The following is an 11,209-nucleotide window of genomic DNA, read 5'->3' as shown; positions in this document are numbered from 1 at the left end:
AAAAAAAGTAGTCATAAAGCATGTTTTTTTGTTGAGTATTATTCCACAAGACTGACTTGGTCAAACAATGCTTATGTAACTAAAGAACCTCACTTCAAATGCATAATTAAAAATGAAGTGCTTGGAGTGGTATGAGATTCTGGACCTAGATGCATAGTTACACCGTATAGTGCCGTGCAGTTGAGCAACAGTGAAACTTACCTTCAGGTTAAATGTGATTTTTATTAAGAAGGAAAGAAAAGTTGAGATACACAGCAATTTTTATCTTAAATAAATAAATAAAATTGTTAATAATATTCTTGCAACAAATGTTGGCGCAGAAGAACGTACTATTCCTTACTCTGCTATTAGTTCAAAAAAGCATTTTCTGGGGGGGGAAAGCTTACAGTTAGTGAGTGGTAGAGGTTTTGTATTTGAAAGATGAGGAAATCTTTTTTGTTATTCTGTTTTGGATAAAATCTATTGCTTTTGCATTCTGAGTAAACTGTGGCAATTTGAAAAATCTCTGGATGTTTCAAAATATTATCAGACAGAAATACACAGCGTTTTCTGGAGGTTCACTGTTTTTCAGTAACCTTCTATTTGCATTCTTCTTACTGTTTCAGATAAATGGCACAGTGACAGAAAATATGTCCTTAGCAGATGCAAAAACGCTAATAGAAAGGTCCAAAGGCAAATTGAAGATGGTGGTTCAACGAGATGAACGAGCTACGCTGTTGAATGTCCCTGATCTTTCTGACAGTATTCATTCTGCTAATGCTTCGGAAAGAGATGGTGAGTATAAACTTAATTTCCAAAGGAGAGGAATTCCCTGTGTTATGAAGATATGAAATACTTCAGTGGGGTGAGAGGAGGGTGGGAAGGATGGTAGTAGGATTGTCATATGGGTAAATTCCTTTGAATGGGATCCGTACCTTCAAGAAATATATGGAGAGAAAATTACAATTCCTTTTCTTGCAATTGTTCTTGCAGGAATATCGTTTAGTTGTTTTTGAAATAATAGATTTTTAACATTTTCAATTTAAAAAAAAAAAAAAAAAACAACAAAAAAAACTCTGCAAAAGCTTATTTCCATTTGAGCAGGTCATGCCACCATTTTAATTACAGTCATTTCATAGAAAAACAACTTTTATTTAACAGACATCTCAGAAATTCAGTCGCTGGCATCAGATCATTCCAACCGATCACATGACAGGCCCCGCCGCAGTCGTTCACGATCTCCTGACCAGAGGTCAGAGCCTTCAGACCATTCCAGACATTCTCCACAGCAGCCCAGCAATGGCAGGTGATGGCAGCGTTGTATTTTTAAATCAACTATTTAAAGTGATATTTAAGTTGTAGGAGTGCTTGGGTTTGTGCGTTGACTGGTGTGATGCACAATTATGGTAACAGTAACGTGGACTTCTTTCTCTTGAGGTGTAACTGATTGTGATCCAAGTTTTGTGAGGCTTTGGGGAAATGATACCTTAAACTTCTGTTTTGCCCCTTTCTTATTTAAAAAAAAATATATATATATGTACACGTGTATACTGGAACATGATTATTATAAATGGTCTTTCAAGTTTAAAATTATTGAAGAATAAGCAAGTATATTTTACTTCACAAAAAAAATGAGCTGCAGCAATCTTAATAGAGGTGACTAGCAGCACAGTTCTAATTGGTTGTCTGTCTGGGTAAATTAGAAATCTGCGTTGTTTTGTTTAATTTTCTTTGCTACCTTTCTTTAAAAGTTACTAAATCTAAGTAAGTTTAATTCCTGCAAAATAAGGAGTTTTTTTTTTTTCAGCAGATGTAATTTGGGAATGTAGTTTTAAAAACTTGAGTTGGTATTGGGGCATTCAGGTGATAACTCTGAAGTCAGTCAGTCATTTTTTATTTTTTTTTTCCAATTTTATATGAACTCAGCGATGAATGATCTATTGTATATTTTAGAATATTTTCTTCTGCCATTTCTTCTGAAATGTTACTATTGACAACAAATCTGCCTTTTTTTTTTTTAATTTGTGCAGCATAGTTTTGGAAATGGGTACTCCTAATTAGCAATAGAAAGTTAAAAAATAAAATAAAATAAAAATAGGATTTTAAACAAATTTGTTTTTTATAGTGTGAGGACTTCTCCGTTAATGCTTCCAGCTGACAGAACAAAAACTGTTATGAATTTCAAATTCAGAGCCTGTATTTTAAAATGGCATCAAAAGCTCTGAAAAACAAATTGCTGCTAGCTGTTTGATAAAACTAAGATAGACCCAATTGCTTATTAACTTTTTTTTTTTTTTGCCGAAAGGGGAGAGTGCTTCAAGATTTTTAATATCTTCTAGGGGTTAATAAATCTGCAAGATGGCTCTTGCATGCATGCATACCTATTTGTATACATTGTTGAGAGAGACCACAAGGCAGGAAGGTCTGTTTTCAAGTAGGAGCTGTATGCAAGTGAAAAAAGCTTAAGAGCTGGATTCCAGACTGAGGGGTGCCATGATTCTTCGTTTGTTTTAGAAGTGCATACTTCACAGCTCAGTAAAATATCCATGAGAGCTAAAACAGCTGGAATGCAAGGAGGGCTAGCTCAATAGCTATCACCTATCTTGTTGCAAAGTTCATTTTAGCTGTGACCTAACAGTTCAAATGAAGTACAAATACAAATTTCTGCTTATTCTAGAGTTATTATTCTAGAGTGGCTTAGCTGCTGTTAGTAATTAGTAGAATCCCATTATTTAGAAGAATGCAAGTTCAGCCATACATTTTTCTATCTTGTACTAGATGGATTGAATTCCTGCTTCCATAGGCAAGAACAACACAATGAATGTAGAGTCCCTTGTCCTTTTGTGATAATTTGCTCCCTGTGGCATCCCAGAAAAAATGCAAGTGAGCTCTTACTTTGTTTTCGTTTCTTTATGTTTAAATAAATAAATCTACCCCCTCAAATATTCCTTTAGTGAGAGATTATAGCTCCATGGCCTTGGTTTTGTTGAAGGCACTGTGGGAAATTTGTATCCTCTTTGTCATATGATGCTTGGCTGTCTGAGAATGTCATGAAGGGAAACGTGTTGCTGCTGTTTGTTGTTGAGATGTTCAGGTTTGGAAACTATTTTTCTGAGTCCTTTGAAGGAAGGGAAGATGGGATTAAAGCATAAAATCAACATTTAGGAATATTCTGTTGAATAGTTCCTTTATATCAACAGAATTGATTTGGTGGTTTTGTAGTTTTGACTTTCTCCTGGATGCACTGTTGGACTGGGAGACACCTTAAAATCTTTGATTATAAGGGCTGTAGCGCTCCTCTAAGAGACGAAACTTGTATTTCTCAACATGCATTTCTAATGCCATGTGAAAATGGCTGACGGACGGAAGAAAAAAATCCATCAAAACTGAACTACAATTTACTTGTGTTAGTGCTTTCCTCCTCTATTACAGTGGCTTACATGGATGGTCACTTCCTCCCTACTGACTGTGCTGTCCAAGAATTAAATCCTTCCTGAGAAGGAACTTCAAAGTTAACTGTGAATGATTCTGTTATCTGCTTTAAGAACAGGAGCTACCTCAGCATGGATTGGCTTCCTGTCGGACATATCTCTTCTGAGGTCAGAAAAATCTGTTGGGCCCTGAACCACATAAAGAACATGCTAAAAGCAGCTGCTTCTTGTAGTACTTATTTGTGCAAGTTCAGATTTGCTGTGGTAGCACTGTGTTTGTAACAGTGCTTCATTGTTAAAAATATGGTGGAAAAATTAAAGGGAGAAAGCTTGAGAATAAGCTGAGGAAGGAAAGGTGAAAAAAAAAGTCAAACTAAAATCAAGAAGGATGTTAAAATGTATTGAATATAATTAGTCTTTATTTAGAAATTGTGCTGTTATGCTAAGTGTTTGTGTGTTGATGAGGAGGGAAATTCTGTAGGAATCCTCTCAGTCCTTTCACGTGAGCTTAACTGCAGACTGACTTTTTTTTTTTTTTTTAAGAAGTGCATTACAGCACAGACATATGCCAGTACATTTGTTTCAGTATTGCTTTGGTGCCTGGTAGGATCTTGACTGTAGTCCATATTTCAGTATTTTATACTGCAGTTTTCCTCTATATAGAAGTTTTATAACGATTGTAGTTGTACGTGGTGCTAAGGTGTTAAATATCTATTTGTAGTTTTCTTTAGTTCAGAGGAAGCTCAGAGATGTCGTGGTGGTTTTTTTTTGTTTGTTTGTTTAAATGATAGAACATGGACCAGTTGCACTTCATTTTTTTGCTTATGGAGAATTGCAAATTATCCATTGTCAAGTTTTGAAAAGGATTGAGAAAATGGTGCATTCTCATGTAAAGCAATTGGGTTTTGTGGTAATCCAGTCCAAGCTCAGGTCTTTACAGATCTAGCAGCATTATCCCGTGTATGAACCATCAAACTCAGAATTGGCTTTTAATAAATGTAATGGTTTCCAAACTTGACAGAAGTATGGAGAGATGTCTCTGCCTGTGGATGAGCAGCTGGGTCTGTTTCTGTAGGAGCTTTAGATTGACTCTCACTAGTTGTTGTTCCACATTGAAGGGGCTTAAACAAACACCAGCAACCACACAAACTACAAATACAGACAAATGTTTGTAGCTGTGGAGACTTGGAGAACTTTTAGTCAGCTGATAATGAACTAGGTACTCAGTAAAATATAAGGAGGATTATCTCCTGGCTTTGAGGAGGAGGAGCTCTGAGTTTTAACAGCGAAGTATAGTTTCAGAAGATAGTTATAACTTTGAAGAACTATTTAGGTAAAATGTATCTTATACATAGAATTTCAGGGAACGTGGGATAACTTTGTAGAGTACGTTAAGAACTGTGCAAAAAAAAGCCAGAATGAGCTCCCTGGGCTGGAGAGTACTTTGAGGAAGTACTGTATATATTCTATTCCATATATTCTTTCTTACCTGTCTAGTCTTACTGTTGCAGATTACACGTTGTTGAACTAGTTAAGGTTTTGGTGATGTGTGTGCTAAGGGTGGCATTTATAGCAGGAATAAAAGCTGCATTAAAATTAGTGGTTTGGGACTATGTGAAGATGAAAAGTAAAATAACCTTTGTTTTCTAATAACTCCAGCATTTTTTTTTTTCCTTTTGTTGTCAAAGGAAAACAGAATTTCGGAATACTTGTTTCTATTTAGTGTTAGGAGATGCAAAGAAACAGGTAGAAAGGGTTCATGGCAAAATCAACTCATTAGTGCCCAAAAAATCTTCAGTCTGGGGGAAGGGAATTAGTTGTAGCTTTCTGTCTTTATAAGACACTTATGCATTTAAATGTATGTCAGTTGTCTGGCTTCAATGACCCAGATGTAGGAAAAATACTGCTTTTTGTAACAATGAAGATAGGGAAGAGAAAGTAGAAAAATCAATGTTTGTTTCATTTTGCTAGCCCTGATGGTCCAGCCAAAATTGTTTTGACATCATTTTTATCAACTCTGAAAGAGCCAGAAGAATTTATAAGAAAAAAGCTCACTGTATTTGTGTTCACCAAATATTTATAAGGATCTTGTTGATTACAGTGGAAAGATGCCTATGTCTTTCCAGATCATTGTAATGTTTACAAGTTTGGTGATTGTTTTCTATTTTATTTTAGTTGACTTCAGGCAGAATTTTAAAAGTCTGGCAGAAGGAAGTAGAGAAGGGTCTTAGTATGTCTGAAGCTGAGATTTGTTTCTGATATTTCAAACTTCATGTTCCTTCATGAAAGCATGTTCTGCTTGTGTTTAGATAGTTACTGTTTCTTTTATTGTTTCATCCAAACCTTGAGATGAACTATTTGTTTTTGTTTTTTTCAGTCCTACTTAACTCTTGAGGTAGTGGTTCTGGTTAAATAGCCTTTCTCTGTGTAATAGATTTTTTTTTTTTTTTAAATATGTGTATACTTAATGAAAACTGAGACTCATTATTGCCCAGTAGCACCATCTACTGTTAGTAGTGACAGACTTGACTTCTCTCTTCCTGTAAGACAGGAGATATGATGTCATCTAGTAAGTTGTTGTTTGTTGGTGTCAATGTCCCCTCAGATACTACTTATGCTTGCTTATGCATCAACTCTCACAAATTCAGTAGATGTGTAGGATGTATGTACTCTGGAATTAAGGCCATTCTTTTCAGTTTTTCCAACTGCTAATTAATACTCTGCTTTTACCCTGTTAAATTATTTCACTTTCAGCAGGTGATAGTGTAACAGTTAGTACGTGCTGCAAGCTGGAGTGTTCTGTTTAGTTTTGTTATGGTCCAGCTGGTAGCAAAGTAACCTCTCTACAATATACTACAATACCTGTTTTTTTCTCTGCAAGGCTCTACCAAGAGCCACAATGGCAGCACCTGTATTCCAGGGGAACTGCCACATTAGTGTGAAACCTGGGGTGAAGTCTGAAAATCCATGACCTTTGCAGGGAGAGGGGAAAAAAAAGGATCATAATTGCTCTTCTCCCCTTCTTTTCTTTGCTTCTTATGTTCTTCTACAGCCCATTTGTACAACTTGCTTGCTTGAAGCAGGGTGCAGGAAAGGCAGTAGTCTGTTTTACCATGTCACTCTTTTTTCAAAACAGCCTTATGTAGACACTTATCTTATTATTTTGTTGACATAAAGTTAGAGACAAAAGGCTCAGATTTTGAAATGGTAAAAATATCAAGACCATACTAGCCATAGGAGTAGGAGAGCAAAATGTTGTAATTGATAATTACTTATCCTAGCAGTTCAAGGTCAGAGAAATAATTCTATATGCAGAGTGAAATCTCTTTTTCTAATATAGTCTTCGAAGCAGAGAAGATGAAAGAGTAACTAAACCAGGAGCCGTCTCTACACCTGTAAAGAATGCAGATGATATTTCTAAAACTATGGAAGAGGTGGCAGTTGAAAGAACCGAAAAACAAACACCACCACTCCCAGGTAAAAATGTTAAATGTGTTAATTCAGCATGTTGCTGAGAATGGATGATCAGCAGAGATTTTTTTTGCTCTCATATAGCTGTGAAATAATTACTGAAGTCTTAAAACAGAACAAGTTCTAACTACTACTTAAGCCTGTTTATATTTCAGAGTTTTGGTCATGAAAACCTCAACTGAGGGATCTGCCCACTCTGTGGACTCAAACTTCAGTGCTTAAAGCTATAACTGTTTTAGTCACAGACGTTTTTTTTGTCATTTTCTCTAGAAGAAGGTTACAATAGATCTCTGTCAAGCAATAGTCTGGTTCTTATACGTTACTAGTAGCAGAGTATATTTGATTAATGGTGAAGGTAAGCTTTTTCAAAACTACTGTTCCCAAGCAAAACTTAAAACATCCTGAAATGCATTCTTCCTGTAGCATTCAACTATAGTCATGGACTAATTTAGGCAGAGCTGCCCTTGAAAGGCTGTAGAACGAGAAAAAGCACATTCAAGCTTGAAAACGTTTGACAACTTAAGGGATGAAAAATGAGACTTTTGCATGTAGTGTTCTGTTACTCAGTGAAGAATTGAAGGAGTTATGATATTGATAGGCTCTAAAAGATTTTGAACCATGAGTACTGTGGGTTTTCTGATGCATTGGCCTTTAACAAGGCTGTCATCAGTGATAGTTCTTTGCAGTAGTGTTAATAAAAGGTGCAAGTTATGTCTTTGTTTACCAAGATAGAAAAAGGATAGTGTAGCAAGAGAGACCTAAAATATTAGTTCAGTATTTCTATAACACAATGAAAAATAATTGGCATAATACAGAATCAGTCAGGATAGGACTGCAAGGGTGTTTCTCATTTGAAAGTAACATTATTGGTTTGAGGGACTGCCAAATACCTAATAAGTGCTGTGAGGTTGTCTTTTTGGCTAGTGGGGAAAAAGAAGTGTGCTATTCCTGGATGAGTGGGGAGAAAAATCGATTTGTAAGGGAGGTGGTGTCTGGAAAAGTCATAGGCCAGTACATAAAGATAATACATACTTTTCTGCAGATAAAATTATTATTATGTATGGTCTGAAATAAAACGGTGTAATAAAGGGCCTGATTCTCTAGTAGCCTCAGAGAAAGCTCTAGAGAAATGAGGAGGCTCTTTCAAAGACTGTAATAAAAATATGATTAGAAAAGTAAGTTGGTGAGTTCTGTGACTCCTTATTAGACTAAGGGCAAAAAGTCTGTCATAACTGAGTCAAGGAAGGAATGGAAGGAGAGTATTTCTTGAGAGCAGTCATTAAAGGCTTAGATCACTAAAGACTTAAAGAAAAAATGCTATGCTATTGTACAGTAAAGAAAAAAATTGCATTAGAAGAAGTACATTATCAAATTGTCTGAAATTCTCTATTTCAAGCTGGTCTACTCGGTGATTTGAAAAGAAGGTGATTTGATAGCTAGATTAAGCAGAAAGGAGCATTAGCCTAGTTTGAAGATAGCATAGTTTGAAGTCGGCTTCTTTCAAGTGCATCAAGATAATGCTTTAAATACAAATACTTGTAACACGTGCAACCATATGGCAGATAATAGACAGTAATAGTGTCCACTGCTGGTGGATGATTGCAGTGATATTTTCTTCTCAGTAATTCCAGAGGATCCATGCAGCAGAGTCCATAAGTATTTATGTTTAAGAGCCAACTGCACCACAGTACACACTGAAATTTGCTGTCCTCAAGTTCTGCAGCAGTAGTTCTATTGTTTGAAGTACTTTTGTTTCATAAATCAAAGAATTCTTTAATGGGGGAAATCACAGAATTGCAGGGACTGGAAGGGAACTCGAGAGAGAGAGCCCAACCCCTCCTGCTAAAGCAGATACCCTACAGTAGGTCACAAATGTAGGTGTCCAAACAGGTCTTCAATATCTCCATTGAAGGAGTCTCCACAACCCCTCTGGACAACCTGTTCCAGTGTCCTTACGGTGAAGTTCTTCCACATATTTGTATGCAACTTCTCCTTTTCCTATTACTACACACCGCTGAGGAGAGCCTGGCCTCACCCATTTGCCTCTCATCTGCCTTTAGATATAAACATTTATCAGATCCCCTTTCAGTTGTCTTTCCCTCAAGCTGAACAGAGCTCCTTCAACAGACCCTGAGGAAAGGTTACTCAGCATTTCCTCAAATAGGAGATGTTCCAGGTCCTTTACCATCTTTGTGACTCTCTGCTGAACTCCTTTCATGACATCCCTGTCTTTTTTGAGCTGGGTTGCCCAGGACTGGACATGGTACTGTTAAATGTGGAAAGTTATGTTAGACACATCTAAGTGTGCCTAACTTAGAGGAAGGAGTAAGGCTGAAAATGGTCTTGAGAGAGCATAAAATCTGTTAGTTCTCGCAGTTTTGTGAAGTTGATGGAGCCCTGCTTTGACAAGGTTTCTTGTTGTAAGTTCCCAATGTTAAGTTTCTATCATAAAGTGGGTTGGTGGGTAGAGGAAGACTACTGAAGAAGCTCTGAAGTTAAGCTTTATTTTCTCATCTTTAAATGCCCAAATGGACATTCAATGTCTTCTATATTTTAATAGAACCAAAGCCAGTATATGCACAAGGAGGTCAGCCAGATGTGGATTTACCAGTCAGTCCGTCTGATGGTCCTTTACCCAATTCAACCCATGAAGATGGAATGCTTCGGTAATGAAACTGAATTCTATTTGAGTCTTATTGCCTAGGCCTTTAGCAAGACAATATTTCTTCCAAGTTAATGAACAACGTTTATAAATGGCCTGGTGTGAGGTCCAGCATGCTGTTTGGATGCCTCTATTCAAAAATAGTGGAATGAGAATTTCAGAAAAATCTTTTACTCTTGTAATTATTGGAGGCCAACTAAAATAATCACAGAAATGTACAGTCATGGTATGCAAGTGAGTCTAATTCAACTGAATCTCCTTTATGGACATCGGTGTACATGAGAGTAGATTCTATTTCAGGTAAGTACATTTTATTCCTTGAAGAACCAGAACAAATCTCTGTACTAGCACAGTTCTTCCAAAGGGCCAAACACTTTGGGAAGAGTGTGTCAAAATGTCTCAGTTAAAACACTGTATTAACATAAGACAAACTTTGCTGTACTAGTAAATTAAGTTGTTGGTTTTTTTTGTTATTTCTAAGCGCTGCAGATGAGTCTGTTGTATAATGGTATAGTTGATAAGCAATTGATGATAGTCAGTATAATACATAATATTCTCCAGTTGAAGCAGTAGGCAAATTTTTGCATGTTGACATTCAATTACTCAAACACTTTATGTATACCTACACATACACATATACACATACATACATATACACAATTCTAAGTGGAATATATTTTTAATCTCTAGGCCAAGCATGAAACTGGTAAAATTCAGAAAAGGAGATAGTGTGGGCCTGCGGCTCGCTGGTGGCAATGATGTTGGCATATTTGTAGCTGGTGTTCTGGAGGACAGCCCTGCGGCAAAAGAAGGATTAGAGGAAGGAGACCAAATTCTCAGGGTATGTTGAATGTAATAGCATGTTCTATCGTATTAAGTGGACTTTATTTCTTTAGTGCATGTTTATTAGATGACTTGGCAGCAGAATTTCCTTTTACTGTTGCTGGGAAAGTTTGTAAGTCTCATGTTCAATTTCTGAGACTAAACTCAGTTCAAAGAAAATGCCTCTAACTGTTGGGTCCCACTAGATTCTCAAGTAGGCTTCTGTGTATTACAGTTAATATTACTGATATTTATAGATGCTCCATAATATTGATCTAAAGAAGTCAAAATGAGCAGCTGTCTCATGTTCCAGAGGTTATACTTTTCTAAAACAGTAGTATTTCTAAGAGCTGTCTCTTCTTGAGATCCATGTCCTTGGTGTGCATATATGTTAAGCTGAGTAAACAACCTCAGCAATAAACTAATTCAGTTTACCTGTTATGTTGCTGTGTGTCTATTAAATGAATGTATGCTAAAGCAAACTGATTACTTCATTGATGCTAGGTTAATAACGTAGACTTCACAAATATCATCAGAGAAGAAGCTGTCCTTTTTTTGCTTGATCTCCCTAAAGGCGAAGAAGTAACCATTTTGGCACAGAAGAAGAAAGATGGTAAGTACATCAGAGACAGTGTAGTGGATTGATTGGAATCAGATTAAAAAAAATATATAGTTAAGAAAAGATAATTATTGGCTAGCAGGAGATTAGCATCTTACAAAGGCTATTAAAAGTTCTTTTGGCTTTGGAATAGTTTACTGCTTCAAATGGACTAAAGGTTGATATGGTAGTAATTTTTTTCTTAAATAAGGAAAAAAAAACAAGAAGAAAACAAGACAAAAACCC

At 36.3% G+C, this 11,209-nt stretch overlaps 1 protein-coding gene across 1 annotated transcript; it reads left to right on the top strand.

Moving 5' to 3' along the window:
• Positions 1–585: 585 nt before the first annotated feature.
• Positions 586–11,025, top strand: LOC104912817 (tight junction protein ZO-1). Its single transcript, XM_019619411.2, has 6 exons — positions 586–774; positions 1,141–1,285; positions 6,751–6,887; positions 9,442–9,547; positions 10,234–10,384; positions 10,870–11,025. The coding sequence occupies exons 1-6, from the start codon at positions 630–632 to the stop codon at positions 11,008–11,010; spliced, it is 825 nt and encodes a 274-aa protein (XP_019474956.1). The 5' UTR covers positions 586–629; the 3' UTR covers positions 11,011–11,025.
• The last annotated feature ends 184 nt before the right edge of the window (positions 11,026–11,209 follow it).

The sequence above is a fragment of the Meleagris gallopavo genome, chromosome 12 (genome assembly GCF_000146605.3).
Source record: "Meleagris gallopavo isolate NT-WF06-2002-E0010 breed Aviagen turkey brand Nicholas breeding stock chromosome 12, Turkey_5.1, whole genome shotgun sequence".
Classification (NCBI taxonomy): domain Eukaryota; kingdom Metazoa; phylum Chordata; class Aves; order Galliformes; family Phasianidae; genus Meleagris; species Meleagris gallopavo.
This window is presented reverse-complemented; position numbering and strand designations above follow the sequence as displayed.